The sequence below is a fragment of the Camelus bactrianus genome, chromosome 15 (genome assembly GCF_048773025.1).
Source record: "Camelus bactrianus isolate YW-2024 breed Bactrian camel chromosome 15, ASM4877302v1, whole genome shotgun sequence".
NCBI classification, from domain to species: domain Eukaryota; kingdom Metazoa; phylum Chordata; class Mammalia; order Artiodactyla; family Camelidae; genus Camelus; species Camelus bactrianus.
In genome coordinates this window covers 40,785,327-40,804,647 of record NC_133553.1, presented here as the reverse complement: position 1 = coordinate 40,804,647, position 19,321 = coordinate 40,785,327, and the positions used below count along the sequence as shown (strand labels likewise).

General features: G+C 34.1%; 1 protein-coding gene across 4 annotated transcripts in view; it reads left to right on the top strand.

The window, feature by feature from the left end:
• The window catches only part of MAP4K3 (mitogen-activated protein kinase kinase kinase kinase 3), a 155,582-nt gene that overhangs the window by 96,946 nt on the left and 39,315 nt on the right, over positions 1-19,321 (top strand). For 3 of the 4 annotated variants that reach the window (XR_012511878.1, XM_074378754.1, XM_074378756.1), the window contains 7 exons: positions 1,864-1,995; positions 2,175-2,237; positions 2,324-2,405; positions 2,508-2,618; positions 6,689-6,767; positions 11,221-11,279; positions 12,552-12,614. Coding sequence is in view for 3 of the 4 variants with exons in the window: in XM_074378754.1 (XP_074234855.1) it covers positions 1,864-1,995; positions 2,175-2,237; positions 2,324-2,405; positions 2,508-2,618; positions 6,689-6,767; positions 11,221-11,279; positions 12,552-12,614 (589 nt within the window). In the remaining variant the exon portion in view is untranslated. The remainder of the gene's footprint in view (positions 1-1,863; positions 1,996-2,174; positions 2,238-2,323; positions 2,406-2,507; positions 2,619-6,688; positions 6,768-11,220; positions 11,280-12,551; positions 12,615-19,321) is intronic. The other variant, XM_074378755.1, reaches the window with a different exon arrangement.

The following is a 19,321-nucleotide window of genomic DNA, read 5'->3' as shown; positions in this document are numbered from 1 at the left end:
GAAACATTTTATTTCAATTTAAGGCATGTGAGTGTACTTTTTTTTTTTTTTTTTTTTTGCCAGTCTTTTGATCTAGGACCAAGGCCTTTTCTTTGGATCACTAGATAGAGTTTTCTATCTTATTAACATAAGCCATGCGCACGTGAATCAGCTACATTTCCTGGCTTGTGTTTCTCTGAAGTGCATGGATAACTTAGACAATACAAAGCATGTGATTTTTTTCCGGTCAGGTTTATTGAGGTATAAATTCAGCCTCATTAGGTATACTGTGTATGAATGTTGAGTGACTTGTGGTAGTGAAAAATACCACTGCAATTAATGTACAAAATAGGTTTCCATACCCAAGAAGGTTTCCTTTTGTCCCCTTTTAGTAAATTTTTCTAGCCTCTGGCAACACCTGATCTGCATTCTATCTCTAGTGTTGCCCTTTCCCCCAGTGTTATAATGTCATACAAATGGAATTATGCAGTCTGTAGCCTTCTCAGTCTCTTTCAGCTGTCACGTTCTTAACCTGGGTTTCCAGATTTTTTTTTTGGTTTTGTCTTCAGAAACTTGTCTTCAACAAGTTTTTCTAAAGCATACACTTTAATTTTCGTAACAACTTACTCTTTTCACTTTCATAATTCAGTTTTTATGATATTTAATTAAATTATGTAGTTACAATAACAAATGTAACAAACAGGTTCAGAGATGACTCAGTTGACTGTGGTAAGCATACATCTAAACTGGCAGGAGTAGAAATGCACGAGGTGGACTCTTTCCCTCCTATTTTTATGGAAGAAGGGAGAACATCAGCTAACTTGGGGAGCTAGTAAAGAGCCTGTCACCTGTGTGCGCTTTCATACTCTGCCGAGGCATTTCCACCAGCTGGCTAGAATCGAGCCATCAATTAAGTTACAAATGACTTACTTTAAAATTCACTTTTCTTATGATAATTTGAATATTCATAAGAGCTACTCTTAAGATTTAAAACATTTTAAGACCAAACATTCTCAAAGTTAGAGAGGGTTTTTTTGTTTGTTTGTGTGTTAACTTTATTGATTTACTTGACTTTCCTGAAATCATACCAGGAAGACATACTTGTAAGGCTGCCTGTTTAAATCAGTTTTGCTATGTAAGAGTTGAAATGTTTATCTCAGTTATTTTCAAAGCTACTACTAAGGATTTAAAATTTTTTATATTTGAAAATTAATATAATTATTTAATCAATCAAATACAAATTTATAGAGGTGTAATTAGAATAAACCTACAGCAAAGTTAAACAAAATAAATAGTGAATTTAGGTAACTTTCCTCTGAATGAACATTTTTTTAAAAGAAGACACTCATTTTAAAAATTTTCCACCACCCAATTAAGTTTATAGTAAATATAAGTTAAGTGCTAAGTGAAGATTATTGGTGCCCCAATAAATAGTTTTGGTCACGTGAAAACAGTCAGAGGCCAGGTTGCAGTTTATTGATATAAGGAGATAGAGCTAAAAATTATAATTATTTATTACAGCATGTCATTTCTCTATAGAATTTTTCATCTACAGAGGAAGAGAAATTGGGGTGTGGACAAGTTTGGTACATGTTACTCTGTTACAGTTGTAAATTTGTATAAATCTTTATAGTGAATAGTTTAACAAAATAATAAAGAAGTAACTAGAAGGGCTTGAGATGGAAGGTCTTATAACATGTTAAGATCTTGGGAAAGATGGGCCTTTTAAGTACCACGTACTTATTTAAGTACCACGTATTATTCAGATGTCAAGGCCTGCATGGGCCTCAGTTTAGATAGTAATGGTTCCATGTTCCTCTGATGGGAATATGAAGGAAAATACAGTAAACAGAAGGTTTTTCTTTTCTGGAATATTTCCTTCAGGATGGCTCCAGAAGTTGCAGCCGTTGAGAGGAAAGGGGGGTACAATCAGCTCTGTGATCTCTGGGCCGTGGGAATCACTGCCATAGAACTTGCTGAGCTTCAGCCTCCTATGTTTGACTTGCACCCAATGAGGTCAGTGTGTCACAATTGAAGAATCCTATGCTTAAATTAAGGCCCCCTCCCCATCCTGGTATTACTTATTATATCATGAACAAATAATACTTACCTTATTTGGGAATAGTAGTAGTAGAATTAATATTATATATTAAAATACACCAACATTAAAATGCTGTTAAATGTTGATTTTTCAGAGCATTATTTCTAATGACAAAAAGCAATTTTCAGCCTCCTAAACTAAAGGATAAAATGAAGTGGTAAGTATTTTCATGTTATTTACTTTTATAGTCCTGAGCAAAAAAAGAACTGAAATCTAAAAATCTTTATTTTCAACATTTCTCAGGTCAAATAGTTTTCATCATTTTGTGAAAATGGCACTTACCAAAAATCCAAAAAAAAGACCTAATGCTGAAAAATTACTCCAGGTATTATTTTTGCCCTGAAATACGTCTTTTTTCAAAAAGATAAAATGTCACTCAATCAGACTTCTAATAAGTGTTCTGTACTTTATTATTTTATTTTTGTAGCACCCGTTTGTCACACAGCCTTTGACACGGTCTTTGGCAATTGAACTGTTGGATAAAGTGAATAATCCAGATCATTCTACTTACCATGATTTTGATGATGATGATCCTGAGGTAGGAATTGTTTTTTTACCAACTAGTGTATATAACATGTATGAATATATGTATGTGCATCTCAAGATCCATTTTTTTTAAGTTCTGGGTCTAGTTTAAACAAAAAAAATCTTGGGGGAAGAATTAACTCTTTGACTTTGCCTGTCCTTGGGAAGTCCTGTGCTGGATTTTTCCTGTTCACTACTTATAGAGACTGTTTTCTGAAAATGGCAAAGGCAGAATCGTCTAATCTACTTGTTGAAATTAGTGTGCTAAATATTAGATGAAGTTGCCAAATAAATCATCCTCTATAAAAGAGAATGCAAATGGGAAGCACTTACACAAGATGTTAAAATATACTCAAAATTTCTATTCCATTTTCTTCTCAAAAAGAACCCTTTTTCAATACTTTATGAGTTAATTAGCGGTTAGTGAAAAGTATAGGGTTAACTTTGTTGGTAACTAAAACCCTGATTGTCCACTATGGAAATGTTTAAAAATGAACCAGTGTAAGTTAAGAGAATTAAGTAACCCTGGTATGATGGGAGCATGGGTGTTAATGAAAGTTTAACTTTGGTTGGCGTGTTTAACATTCCTAACTTAGCCAATGATCATGGCACCTGAGATAAACTCAGTATATGTGACATGTCAGAATTCTGTTATTGGGTCTGTAACTGAGCTGGATAGCCTTGAACTTGACCGGCTTTATGGAAGGTACTTAAAATGGTGTAAATTTCATTGATGATACTGAAGGAACAATAGCTCTCAGTGGTGTAAAGATGCCACAGATTGTCTTAAATCAGAGAACCTTTCTATCAGTTCACCATTGTTCTAACTTGTCATCTTTATGCAACTGAAAACAAGCTACTGTCCTTTTGTTTAAAGGTCTGGAAAGGCATTTGGAAACAAAAACTTAAGAAATAAGAAGTTTTATTGACTTTATACTAGGGAGGAATTGGTTTTTGTTGTTTTGCTTTATAAATTCTTCTACTATAATTTAATGTACAGGCATTCCTTGATTTGCATGGTAGTATGAGACTGTAAAAATGATCATGTGAGCTGAAATCCTGCAAAGCAATCAATAGTCAATAAGGAAAATTATAATTGTTTTGTGACCTTAAAAAATTTGTCAGAAGATTTAAAACTCTCATGGTCAGTTTTAAATGTATAGGAAAAGAAAAAAGAAAAAAATGTATAGAGAAGTGAAAAAATAACAATGCTAATATTTATTACATTGCAAGTTGAAATACTAGAACCTGTGAGAATTAACTTGTTTCTTTTCTTTGTAAAAAAAAAAAAAAACAAACTTATGTGGATTGTTTACTTCTCAAGTAGTCTGCTTATTGAGTAGATTGTGCAATGCTTGCCTTCTTGTTGTATAACTTTTTGACACAGAGCAAGTATTTTTTTTTATGCCTTGGTGAATGTCATATTCCTTTCTAAGTTCAAATCAGCTTCCAACATTTTATCCTTTGAACTTTCATTGCATGAAATAATTTCAGTATCCCTGTGATGTGAAGTTTTTTGTTGGCTCCTCTTCTTCTGGGACATCATCGTCCTTTTTATCAGAACTTCTTTCTTCTCATCTGTCAAGTTCACGTTCACTAAGTTACCCTGGCTGTATGTCTACAGTTTCTTGAACAGTGGCAGTGTCAGCATTCTCACAGTCAGCTATTTTCTTCTATAATTTCATTTATGTTTGATTCAAACTTCATTTCCAACATTATCCAGTGTTATCACTTTGTTTCTTTGCAGCAGTTTTATCTTTGTTGGCTAATTCCTTCTTTCAGTTATCTTTTTTTTTTTTTAATGTTACATAAGTATATTATTACTGGGAGACAAGGAGGCAACACAACTGTGCACTTTACTGTCTGTGCATGAACTGAGTAACAGATACTCGGTGGCCAGTCACAGACAGACTTTTAAAGAAGTGATGTGGTTAGTCATTATCAAGATTTGCATCTGTTTTTCACATAGTGATTTGTGGACTGAAGAGCTAGCAGTGAAGTTTTTATTTTATACAGTTATAATTAATATACTGAATAACAATTAATATTATATACTATTATACAATTAATATACTGGTGACTGAAATTTGAACCAATTATAGAAGCAACTTGTGGAATAAAGATTCTTCTGAAGCTTTCTCACGTAGCAGAGAAAGAAAGGTATCCTTCTCAAGATTATGTTGTTGGTTGTAGATTGGGGAATAACTTTTCTTCTCACCAAGTTTAAGATCATAGTTTTTCCAGAGAAATTTATAATAATTTATACATATATAATACTACACTGTGTATATGTTATACATACTATAATAATATATAGTATATATATTAACTGTCTTATTATTTACAAATGATCTGTAATTGTAATTGCCAAGTGCTGTGTGTTGTCACTCAAAATTTGAAAGTGTCTAGGATTTCAGCACTTGCTGTGATACTGTACATACTGTGCGGAAGCTGAATTCTCTTGAAAATATTTAGCATGTGTACTAGTTCTACTTTAGTCTTTAGTTTTTAAAATTTATTATACTTTATACCCAGTGGAAGAAAATTGACTTGTCATGTCGGGGTCCCATGTACTTGAGAAGTTGTACACCTTGAAGTATTGTGATTCTGATTTTTACTTGATAGTGTTTTCCGCTATATGTTAACTCATTTACCATGTACAGCATTATAAGATTTAATAATTTTATAATTATGCCATTTAAGCCAGAAAAGTAAAATTGTTCTTATAGGCAATCGTAGGTTTCATCCATGTTCACTGATGACAGCCGACTCTGTGACTAACCTGATACCTATTTTTGCTTGTTTGTTTTTGCTCCAAATACTGTGATAAAAAAATCCAAGGTTTTTTCCAGTTCTGTAGCTAACTAGCTGAATGTCCTCTATAAAGTGAAGATTAATACTTGTTTCACAAGTTTATTTTGAGGACAAAATAAGCTTAGGTATGTGAAAATACTTTGTAAACTACAAATCACTGTGTACATGTAAAATTTAAATACTTAAAGTTTTTAAATTATTTTTGCTACTGTTTTACTGCCATTGGTATTTTAATGTTTGGGTTTTTTAGACTCATGTATCTTAATTTCCTGAGAGGTGCCTACACTGAGAATCACTGGGTCCTGTTCTTGATTTGCCTTGTAGAATCTTAAGAATTTGAGCTCAGATGTTTATGAATTACATTTTCCTCAGAGATGTGTAGGAGTGTATCACCTTCAAAGGTAGTAACTTCAAAGGTAGTGTTTCACACACAGGAAAAAAAGCCTATTTGGTACACGAAGTAGATGCTGGCTCTCTAAGGTGAGTCCTTGGAGTGTATGGGATAGAGCTGCAGAAGCTTTCCAAATAAGGCCTCTTTTACTCCATAAGTTTCAAGGACTGTCCATGAATTAATAGTAAGAACTCGTCCCCACTTCACCTACCCGCCAGGATATTTCTCCCTGAAAGTGACAATACATGTAGAGAGATTTTAAGAAAGTAAGAGGAAAGAAAATAGAGAGCTGCTTCTACAAGGAAAAACATTAAAAGAGGGGGCAGTTTGTGTTTACTTATAAGTAAAAGGATCATAAATCATTAATGTCTTCAGGATTATTTCATTTATCTCATCCTTCTTGATATAAGAAATTGAGGCAGATTTTTTTTTTAATTACTGTTTTCTCTGCAACAGGGAAAGCTAACTGCAGCTTTTCAACGGCTATTGAATTGTTAAAATATTCAGCTTTGAATATTTATTTAACTCAGAAAACATGTGTTGGGAACCTGCTGTGAATAAAATATATCCCTAATCTTAAGAAGCTCCCAATTTAAGAAATGAGAAGCTTTCAGTTTGTGATTGCCTTTTTTTTTTTTTTAAGATTAACAAAGTTGTATTTTCTCCCCATTTTTATTTATTTTTTATGGTGATACTCTTTTTTTAATCTATTCTTCATCATATTTAATAACTAAAGATTTTTGAGGTGGTTCAAAAGGTTTTTTAAATTGAAGTACACTCAATTTGTTCCCATTTTTATATAAAATGAAGTATTTCTTTAATTTGAGGTAATTCTGTGAACCACACTGTAACTTGTCATTGGCTTTGTTCTTTCCCAGCCTCTTGTTGCTGTACCACATAGAATTCACTCAACAAGTAGAAACGTGAGAGAAGAAAAAACACGCTCAGAGATAAACTGTAAGTGTATACCATACACAGTGTATAGTTTAGCAATGAAAAATAAAATTTCAAGTTATAATTGAGTTACCATTATTTTTGCTTCATTTTCTTCCAGATAATTTTTCTTATTAGACCCCTTGAAAGGTAGAGTTTAATGAAGGCAGTAAGAATTTCATTTTTCTTATTCCTGGGGACTCTGTGGTGGTGACCAGGGGCAGGTATTTATGTTGTTATTGTTTGGGAAGAGGAATAAAATTCCTAGAACAGTCAGGAAAGAAGTAATCAAGGCAGTGCTTCCTAAACTTAGATGTGTGTAGACCTTGCTTAGAGAGCTTGCTCAAATGCAGTTTTTGATTCAGTATATCTGGGATGAGACCTTAGGTTCTTTACTTCTGGGTTAGATAGAGGCTGACGGTCCATGGCCCACACTGAGTAGCTCGCAGAGGTGGAGGTCTGCAAACTGGATTGGCATCTGAGTAACCTGAGAGCCTTTAAAAATGGGTTTTCAGGTCCCACTTTTCCACAGATCCTGGTTCTTTAGGTCTTCCTTTAAAAGTAATCTACCTTTTAAAAAAGCTCTTCATGTAATTCTTATGAGCAAGCATGTTGTGGGCCCACTGAGACAAACCATTCAGTTCACTTGGGATCCAGTACTGTCAACTCACCGATGATTAACTTTTCCAACAGGAATCTCTGGAATAATAGTGCCTTAACTTTTTTCTTTTTGGAAGCATTAATTCCTATGACTTAAAATGCTTAATTTCATACCATCAGGCTTACAAAGACAATTTTCTGTGAATAAAAGATTTATCCAGAGGAGTTAAAGTCCGAAACGACCTCAGTGATGTTAGGTCATGTAGTAACTTAAGATAACTACCGTTAAGAAGCTTTTCCCAATTTTTGTCTGCATTAGTAACGATAATAATAATATATTTCATACTTTAATTCAGATAAATTCATCTCTTCATCTGAAGAGCTAAGTAAGGTAAGTAAGGACAGGCACTACCAACATTTACTAGAAAACGAAAAAGAAATGCAGAGACAAATCGATTTGCCTGTAGGACAGAGTCATACACCTAGTTAACAGCAAGCCCGAGCTCTCTCGACCTCCAGCCCGGTGGTCTTTCTCAAACACTGCTCCAGTTCAGAAACCATCTCAGCACGCCTGTGTGGCCTTTACACTGGAAGTCCCTTATGAACCTTCCTTTGAAATTTTGTGTGGACCGTATACTGTGTATTAAGTTCTTGGAAAAGTTTGGTGCTAGTGCTGCGTGGAAATGCTCTTAAAAGGAGGAAATTCTTGAAAGAAAACACGATGCACTGTACAAAACACCCAGGACTGGGATTTGTACTTTGTTTGCCTACAGTTAGTTGTGTGACCACATAAAATTACCTTTACAGCTGCCTCTGAAGCCACATGATTTAATTTACTAACGTCCCCCCCCAAAAGTATTTTTTGAAAATGGCAACCTTAGTATGGGAGCATTTCTCTTTTTTTTTTTTAATATACAAAAAGTAATTTCAAGATGTCTTTGTTGTTTCTTTAATAATACAAAAAGTAATTAGAGATACCTTTGTAATTGATTTAGAAAACCTTGTGTTCAGTATTATTGAAAATCTAAAGTACTTTCTATCTTGTTATCCAATTCTGTTTTAAAATTGTGTTGTCAGGCCCTTTGTTGCAAAGTGCTGTTACTTCTGGATCACTCTTTCCTAGTTTCAGTGATTCCCAGCTCCTAACTGCATATGCATGTAAATGCTATTTGAAACTAGTTGCCTCTGCCCCATTGTTTCTGAGATTCTGACATGCTCTCCTCTTGGTGGGAGTAGGTAATACATGGTGGACATCTTACCTTCTCCCCATTTGCCAGTAAGACAGGGGACATATCCCTCTAGTTGTTGAAGTGGCAGTAGAATTAAAACCACCACTTTTAATAATTTGTGGGTTTGATATTTGAGGCTTTTAAATCTTACACAGTGTTCTAATATTTGCTTTCTTAGGATGTTTTATGATTTCATATGAGGTATGATACATAGAACAGTCAATTGTGCTATTGATGATGAAGACAGGCTTTGGAAAAATAATTTATTTTAATAATTGTATGTATCTATTCTTCCTGATAATGTTTATGTTTACAATTATGTGCTGTCTCTCGGTGCAACCGAGGTTTTCTCTATTAAACTAAATTGTGTTTAGGCAGCGTGCATGTAAAAACTGACTCATTTGTAGAAAAGGTGTTACTATTTCCCTTTTAGGATGTCCCCTCTGCCTTCAGTTCAGTATTATAAGCAAAACTTGCTTTAAGAATAAATGGTTCTGGGGCTCTTCTTATCTGATATAGGAGGATCAGTTTTGACCCATCATGACTAATGAAGGGGGTCAGCAAATAATCATGTTGGAGCTGTTTCACAGAAGCTAAGAAGGAGTTTTCATCTCGATATTAAAATATAAGTTTATGGGGTGTGATTTAATGTACGTTCAAGGAGATGGTAGAGGGAGCAGAGACCAATAGACAATGACAGCTAAATAGGCATTTTCAACATTATGAAGAACATCATAAAACAGCATGGCAGCCTGCAGTGATTGCCCAACAGTTATTTGAACAGTAACTGGAAGGTCCTGTGGCAGAAACTTGTCATAACTTTAGGGCATTTGAAGAGAACAGAAGAGTGATACCAGGACATGAAGGATGAATCTCCGTAGGGGCTTTGCTGTCCAGGCTCCTCTTTTTGAGAATGCATTCCCACAGGGGTGTTGAACACATGCTACAGTCCTGTCCTTGTTATGAAAGTTAGTCTAAGACAACGTCCCTGCACCCCTGTACTCAGTTATACAGTCTGGTGGAAACAGGCATGTTCACATGTGACCTTAACACAAGGCAGGTAGATGCATAAAACTATCTTCATGTGACGTTATTTACAGATTTGATTTTGCTATTTGATGACAAGTGTGTGTGAGAGCTGTTCAGTAAGCCTCTATCAAGGTGAGAGAGAGAGAGAGATACTCATGAAATCTATATTTTAATTCCTTAGTAAAAGCTATTTGATCATCTTTTGATGTGTGATCATATGTGAGCATGTATGAGGAACCCATTATTGAAAAGCCTACTTATCTCTAAGGGTCAGAATTTGATATCTAGTGCATAACAGCTATAAAGCATATACATACTTCACAACTGGAGATCTTGTAGGGCTATGTTTCTCAACCTTTTTTACGTGTGCCTCCTCTTGCTAAATATTCAAATCTCATGGTCTCCTTTAATTGGTATTAACACTCACAATAAATCATACATACGAAGCTAAAATCAAAACAATTATAAAATGATTGTACTTTGAAATCTCACTCATTTCCCTACCTTGATTGAGAATTACTGTTTTGGCTGCAGCTCTTAGTAGTTGAGCTGTCATATATTTGTCATTAACTATTTTTCTTCCTTTAAGTGTTTTACATTTGTGCTCTGTCTTTATCTCAGTGATCTTGAATGCTGTACCCAGGTTATAAAAGTAGATAATAATAATGATAGTGAGATACAAAAATTAAAGGTAAAGGTATTGAAACATTCATAAAATTAGAATAGCAGGGAGAAAGGTGAGTGTAGTTCAGTTAATTTGTATCTGCTTTAGCTACAGTAGTGTATTAGTTATTTAGTGCTGTATAACAAATTACCCCCAAATTTAGCAGCTTACAACAAACATTATCTCACACATGTTCTGAGGGTCAGGAATCTAGGATAGCTTAGCTGGGTGATTCTGGCTCAGGATCTATCATAAAGTTACAATCAGGATGTCAGCTGGAGCTGCCATGTTCCAAAGGTTTGAATAGGGTGGAGGGTTTGCTTCCAAGGTTATTCACATAACTGTTAGCTGGAGGCTTCAGTTCTTTGCCTTGTAGTGTCTCCTTGGGGCTGCTCACAGCATGACTTCTCCAGAGCCCAGGACAGAACCCTTATCTCAGAAGTTAAATGTCATCACTCTGTTGTATTCATTTGGTCACAGAGAGCACCCCTGGCGATGTGGGAAGGGACTACACAAGTTAACGAACACCAGGGGGCAGGACTCATTAGAAGCTATCTTGCAGGCTGGCTTCCGACAGTACTGTGCCTCACTTGCTACCTGCACACCTAAGTCCTAAGTTAAGGTTGTCTCTATTTTATGCTGGGTCACAGTGAAGTAGTATGTTAAATCCTGACTGTAACGTACACGTAATTTTGCTAGTCATTCTTTTTTTACCATGGAAAAGGCCTAGAATTATTAGATTAAGCTTAAATAGCTTAGACTTTCTTGGGGTTTTTTTTTTTTTTTTTTTTTTTTCAGCTAACAGATTCTTTATTTAAATCTTTGGATTGTGATTAGTGTGTGGTAGATGGTAAAATTAAATGTGTTTTGCCATGGAGTAGCTTTTTAAATTATTATATCATTAAGAATATAGAAACAGACAAGCCTTTACTTTTTTACTTTTTTTATTTTTTAGTTGGCCAAGTAAAATTTGACCCACCTTTAAGGAAAGAGACAGAACCTCATCATGAACTTGTAAGTAGTATAGTCTTAGAATCTTAACACTGAAAATGAATGTTTGAATTAGTCTTTGTGACATATTGGTACTCAATACAAAAGCTAGTTGTTAATATTTTCAAAGGCATTTGGGGAGATAAAAAGGTAAGTAATTCTAAAATTCAGAATAAATCTGTGTTGCTGAGATTAAATATTTTCAAAATTATTTTAAGAGAAACTTACCAGTTTTGACACTCTCTGATTAAATGTTTGTATGCAAGTTCTTTAATTTTTTTCATTTTTGCTTTGCAGTTTTTGAGGGGCTTTTTGTATATGTATTTATTAGGATAAATGCCGCAATTTTAAACTAGAGTATTGGACCAGTAGCAGCACATCTTCTCACTAAATTTATGGGCAGCTTTTTAAGAGTGTAAGTCACTTTTCTAAACATCAGGGTAGAGCCCAGTCTGTTTGGAGAACTGAAACTCAGAAGAAACTAGGTCTACATAGCAGATCAAGTTTATCATTTATTGAAGGATTACTAAAACGTTCTTTTCATGATTCTTTTTTGTTGGTGTTTTACATACTCCTTTCTAGATATACGATAAAATATTAGATGCAGTCTTAGAAGCAAAATGCTATGCAAACATTTGAGGTGTTAATATTTTGTGGAAGAATGAAAAATGAGACTTAAAAAGCAAGCAGAATTAATCCTAATAAAATTACTTAACCAGAGTTCCAGGTTATGTTTCAGTTTTTTTTTTCCTTTTCTACTTAATAATGAGAAGAAAGGAACTGTTAAGTGCTCAACATTGAACTGGGAACTTTTTTCTTAAATTTAATGCTTATTTTAACCCACTTGACTAAAGGCAGACAAAGGGAGTCTTTAGCTTTTACAGACTTACGAAGTTGCTCTAATTTAGTATACTAGCCTGCAGGAAAGGAATGTTAAAGAAAAATTCTTAAAATGATTATATTACTTAAGCCTGACATTTATGTAGAGAAGATGGAGAAGGTTTAGAAGAAAAGGTAGTCATGATGTTTATAAATGCAAATTGTTATTTTCTGCTTCTATTTTCAAGTTAGCATTGCATGTGTTTAAATTCCATACTAATTTAGTAACTGCATTATAGAGCAAAGTTGTTTCACTGTTGCTTTTTTAGAAGCTCCTTAATATGATTTGACTTTGCAAGTTTGCCTTAAAAAGTTATGTTAGCTGGATTTATTTCACTTGTGAAAATTTCCCTTTGTGACTTTGTGGCTTTTAGTCTAAGTGTAAATAACTTGGGTTTCTTGGTCTCTGCTAAACAGCCCGACAGTGATGGTTTTTTGGACAGTTCAGAAGAAATATACTACACTGCAAGATCTAATCTGGTATTTCTCATCTTCTGATTTTCTTTGTCAGCATTGTTTTAGTCTTAATTGTTCTTAGTTTTTTTTAATCAAACATTTTGTCCAGTTTTAATGAACCAATTTAAGCACTGTTTTATAAATTCTGCCATTTAGCAAGTTACCATATATTAAGGATTGTAGCAGTTTTTTTCTACAAGTTAAATAAACATATTTACTCAAATATAATTTTGCAATTAAAAATTTTAGTGAAAACATTTTATTTTTTCACTCAAATAGATTTTTTAAGAAATTACATTTCTCTATAAAAATGTATAGTTTGAATAACGCAGCTTATCTTAATGAACTAGAAACCTTTCATATATATAAAACTATTCATAGTGTTACATATATAATACCTGTATAATTTAAAAAATAAGTTACCCCTGATTAACAGTGAAATCAGCCTCAGGTGAAATTTTAACCTTGTAACATTATATAATACCCAGTTTTCTCTGGCCAAAATTTGGGTTATAAAGACTTCCTGAAGTTATAAATATTAAAGCTATCTTACCATTAGGTAAGAAAAGATGAGAAATTAACCCTAGTAAATATTAAATAAATAGTAATTTTAATAGTTGCTATTAAATAGTTCTTTCTACTTCTGTAGCTGGCCATGGCCCCAAGTTGCTTCCATTTTTCCTCCTAAATTCCATTTTTCTGCCTTTTCAATGGAATTTTCCTTCTCTTTTCTTTGTCTCCAGCTAAATAACATACTTCTTTAACTTCTGGTTGGTTTAAGTGATTCTTTATATAAATTCCTAGATCTATGCCCAATAACATTCATAGAACATAAAAAAGATTTTAGAGATAATTTCTCTTTTTGGAAAGTTGCTGTCTTGATAGGCAGAAAATACTTGCATATATAAACTCTTAGCTCTACAACAAAATACACAGTTGATTGCCAGAATTTTGCCAGGTGGTAACTGTTGATGAGGAGAGGCTTAACATAATAAGTACTATGGAAATCAGAGAAAAGGGAAAAGCTTTTGAGTTGATATGGCTCATCTGGCTTCTGGGAGGGACTAAGACTGGTTTCAGTATTGTGTAGGAACCATTACAGATTCTTCAGGAAGAGAATGGACAGATGCCTCCTGTGTTTTCATGGGAATTATTAATGTGGAAACAGTCATTGGCACAATTTTGAGAGATGGCAGATAAAGAGCTGAAATTATGAAATGGTTATTCTGCTGGAATTACGGGATTAGCTCAGAGAAGGAAGATTGAAGTCATCAAAGAGGATATGATAGATGAACCCATGGGATTGCATGTATCGGTCACCACAACAGATGATGCCTGTGTTTTGCAAAGGTAGAACCAACACTGGAGGTGGGGAAGAAGCAATTGAAACACTAGAAGAGTCAGTAAGATGCACTGTCTTAAAAGAAAAAGGGATGCATCAGGTGTCCCAGAGAGGCCAGAAGCATGAGGCTGGAATAACTGTCTGAGGGGACAAGTGAGATGGAATGTCTGAAGAAAGCACTGCCCATGATTTCTGGATTAAACGTTTCTTCATAATTAGACATATATAGGCTAGAATGATAATTAGTGAAATTTGTCGTGGAAATGAAAGACCACAGAATCAAAAGTTTAAATTGACTGTGCTATTCATTAATATTCTCCAGGAAAAAAACCCAGAAACATACTACTTTAAAATTGCAAATATTCTTCTGACCCTGTGTGTAACTAGCCTGGTAACTTGAGTAAGTTATCATGGCTCTGTTCCCTAGAACTACCCTCCACGCCCCCCAGGTAATCAGGAGTTTCTTGATAGAGGGAGCAGTTGACAAGAGGGTCTTTTGTCAGAGGAGGGCTTTGGGGGCAGTTAACTTGTGGAGAGTTCTACAGAAGAGGGATAATGAAATATTTGTCAGATCCTACCATTTATAAAGTCAGTCTTTAAAAGCTAACACTTATCTATAAGTTTGTATATACCAGACATTATTCTAAACACTTTAAATATATTAACTATAATCCTTATTTTACACTTAAGGGGATTTAAGGTGCAAAGAAGCTGAAGTTGATCTTAACCACCCAACTAAGTGACAGCAGAGCTGGGGTTTGACCCAAGCAGCCTGGCTCAAGAATTAAAACTCAAACCACTGTGCTGTATTGCCACTACCCAACACTGTCATCATTTTTTTTTTCCACTAATACCAATCTTGTACTCACATCCTCTCTCTCTTTTTAATCAACATACATGTTTCACAGTTATTTTTTTATTATGGTAAAGTATGTATAACATAAAATTTATCATTGTAACCATGCTTAAGTGTACTATAAATGTGTAAGTGGCATTAAGTATATTCATACCATTGTGCAACCATCACCACTGTCGATCTCCAGAATGTTTTCATCTTCCCACGCCACAGCTCCTATCGCATTAACAGGAACTCTCATTCCACCTTCCCTCCCAGCCCCTGGCGATTGCCATTCTATTTTCTGTCTCTTTGAATTTTTCTGTACTCTGGGTACCTCATGTAAGTGGAATCATACATTATTTGTCCTTTTATGACAAATGATGAAAGTGAAGTGTCTTGGCATAAAGTCATAACATCTTCAAGAGTCACTCATGTTGTAGCATGTGCTAGAATTTCTTAAGTCTGAATAATATTTCATCATATGTATATAACCACATTTTGTTTATCCGTTCATCTATCAGTGGACACTGGGGTTGCTTCTACCTTTTGACTATTTTTGAATAATGCTGCTATGAACATGGATGTACAAATATCTGTCAAGTTTCTACTTTTAGTTCTTTTGGGTATATAACTTGCAGGGGAATTGCTGGATCACATGATAATTCTGTGTTTGATTTTGGGGGTAATCACCATGCTATTTTCCAGAGCAGCTGCATCACTTTGCAGTTCACACCAGCAGCGCACAAGAGTTCCAGTTTCTACGAATCCTCTTCAATACTTGTTATTTTCTGGTGTGTGTGTGTGTGTTTTATTGAAGTATAGTTGATTTACAACATTGCATTAGTTTCAAGTGTACAGCATAGTGATTTGTTTTTTCTTTTTTTTTAACGATTATATTCCATTATAGATTGTTATAAGATATTGGGGATAATTCCCTGTGCTATACAGTAAATCCTTGTTACTTACCTATTTTATGTATAGTAGTTTGTATCTGTTAATCCCATGCTCCTGATTTATCCCTCCACACTCCCTCTCTCTTTTGGTAACCATTAAGTTTGTTTTCTGTGTCCATGAGTCTGTTTCTGTTTTGCATATAGATTCACTTGTATTGTTTTTTAGATTCCACATATAAGTGATATCATAGAGTATTTGTCTTTCTGTCTCACTTCACTAAGTATGATATTCTCTAAGTCCATTCACTTTGCTGCAAATGACAGTATTTCATTCTTTTCAATGACTAGTATTCCATTGTATGTATATCCCACATCTTCTTAAGCCAGTCATCTTTTGATGGCCGTTTGGGTTGCTTCTATGCCTTGCCTATTGTAAATAGCACTGCTGTGAACATTGGGGTGCATGTATCTTTTTGAAATAGTGCTTTCGTTTTTTGGTGTGAAGTATCCATGGTTATTTCATTCCCCTGCTTTCATTAGTCTTAAGTCCTTGGCATTGTGAATAGGACTTTAACTCTTACAAGTACTTATTGCTAGCCACTAGACCACCTAATGAAGCCAGAATGTCTAGCTGTCATCTTAGTAGACAGTTGGCACCAAGATGACAGCCCTAAATCTTTTAGGACCCAGAAGAAACATTTACCCTCTTAGAGACCTTGCTCCCTAAAAGTTCTGTGTCATCAATGATTTCTGGTTGTTTTAAGTGCTAGGTGTATTTATCTTATGATTTTGTAAATGAATTTAGTATATTATATCTCAGTTTTCATTACTATAATAAAATGATTTTTTTAATTAGGTAGTCATAATATATGAAACCAGAAGAACAGAGTTTGATTTTTAGCATTATTAGTGAGTAAAAAAGATCTTTAAATTTTGAAAGATGCCTGAGTTAAAAAAAAGAAAAAAGAAAAACTCACTATAATTCTATAATTAAATAGTTAAGAGTTTTGCCCATAACTGTAAGGCCTAGGTATATCAATCTACAAGATGCTATCTTTACATTAAAATATTATTTTATACATCTGTTCAGCTGATGCTGATTTTTTTCTAATTTGCCTAGTTTTGCTGGACATTTTGGACCATATGCCAATGAAAAATATATTAAAACTTAATTACAGTTGACCCTTGAACAACGAGGGGGTTAGAGGCACCAGCAGTCGAAAATCCAAGTATAACTTTATAGTTGGCCCTCCATATCTGTGATTCTGCATCTGCAGATTCAACCAGCAGCAGATCATGTGGTACTGTCACATGTATTTACTGAAAAAAATCTGCATGTAAGTGGACCCATACAGTTTAAACTGATGTTGTTCATGGGTCAACTGTATATGTAAAACACTATATTAATTGCTGTGGAGGAACATGAGTAGTAACATAATCATTGCTTGGAAGAAACTTACAGTATACCTGAAAAAGTAAGAATAAAATACTTAAAATTATAATTAAAAACATGTCCAAAAGATATACCCAACTGATCATTATCAGTAAACATAACTGAAGTACTTTAAGATTACCCGTGACTTAGGTCAAAATTGAATGAAGTCTGTAAGTAAAGTTTAATTTATTCTGGAAAAAAAACAGATCGGTTTTGTTAATTTCAAATCTGTTAAACTATTATTATAAAAGTTATGTTGTGTGATCACTTTTTTTACCTGTTATCTATGAAAAAAATTTCTAGGGAGAACTCTTTTCATAATTGCACAATGATATATCAGAACATTTTTTAGAATTTCAAACCTAACCTGCTGATACTCATTTCCAACCTTGCTGTACAGAAGTCATGTTTATTCAGTTTGAGTTCCCTTAAATCCTCTGCTTTTATTAGTCAGAATACTACTTGGTCAGTTAGTGTTCTGACCCTACTTGCTTTCCTTTTCAAGAAATAAGTCTTTTTTGAATTATCTAGGATCCAATCCCTTTTTAATTCTGTAAATTACCTACCACATTAAAAGGTATTTCCTAACACCTCATTCATGCCATATTTTTTCATTTTTTGATGCGAAAAAAAAATTCTGCTATTCTCTTTTTTCTTGGTTAAAATCTATTGCTAAAGTATATTTTCTTTTGTGTTTTTGTAGCCAACTGTATCAGTTCTATTGACTTCCTGCTGTTTTCTCATCAGGTATAGACTTTGTAATCTCCAGAGGGGTTTAAAAAAATAAAAAACAGTAAGATTTTCTTGATCATATGTTGTTCTTTTCCAGTGTTCCACGTTACATCCTCTGTTCTATTTCAGTTCTTGTTGGCACCACAGTTTTCTCAGAGTCTCTATCCTAGGTTCAGAAGTATTCTCCCATTCATCGAAACAAACCACTGCAGTTGGAACTTTCTGTCTCCAAAAAATGTTTTAATTGGGTTTAGGGTGACCTTCTTAAATTTTTTGCTTGAGTGCTCAGTTTGAATCTATACTAGGCTTTTGCATGTTTTCAGTCCATGTTGTTACTAATTTGCCTTTACTATGTAGTTAAACATTGTCATTCATTAATAAGTTGATGCCTGATTTATGCTACTAATTTTTTTATGTCTATCCTGACATGTTCAGATGTATTCTTACTTAGCTTGTAAAGGAAGGCCATATTTTACCATCACTTTACAAGGTTATTTTAAGTACTTTTCCAAGTATAATTTTGTTAGCATTTTCCTATTACAGAATAATAGCTTCCAAGTCCTTTTTGAAAAGCCGTTTTAGATCAGTCTTTCTTAGACTGCCCTAAAGATATATCAGTGACTACCAGCTTTGCCCAGGTTTCACTTTTCTTCCTTTCCTTTTTATTTCTTCTCATTTTTCTTGTCTGGTTTGCTGTCTGAACTCCTGCCACATAATAGGTGCTCGCTAAAAAATAGTTGAATTAAATGAGATTAGCTACTTATTAGAAGGACTTAGTGTAATTCTTTTACTTGATAACATGCCTAGTACATTGTTTTTTTTCCCGTGAATGCTAAAACGTAACTTGATTTACGGAGAAGGAATTAATAAAGAATGAGACCCTTTCAACCTTAGCTTTCCTAGTAGGGCTTAAAACATGGTCCATGTAATAATCAGACTTGGATCTATCTACAACTTCTCCCTAGCCTGAATGTTATTCTGTATTTGAACCTACACTCAATTTTCTGTTAAAACATTGCATTAGTTACTTTATATTTTAGTTTCTTCTCTTACCTTCCTAAAAACACTGCTGACCTCAGTTGATTTTTTTTTTAAATCATTATCATCAATCTGGTAATTGTCATTTTTCAGATGGGCTGACTTTTCTTAATGACACATCTATATTTATATAACAGAAGCCATGGCCACTCTGCACACGTGTGCTTTTGAAAGCTGTCATTTCATTAAAGGCTTAAGAGATTATATTGGTTAAAGGGTTACTGGTCTGGGAGAAGGGCCTAGTTATGTGTAGTGGGAGAAAACAAACTTGAGTTCAGAAGGGTATCCACTGAGATTAGTACTTCTCTATACCAAATACCAAAGTTTAGAGGTTACTATATAAAATCATGACCACTTAGATAGTGTAGCATAATAATTGTGTGGCAGTCTTATGATAATAGCAGTTATATCCTAGTAAGGTAAGGTGAACAGCTGTCCTTTTTCATTAGAATT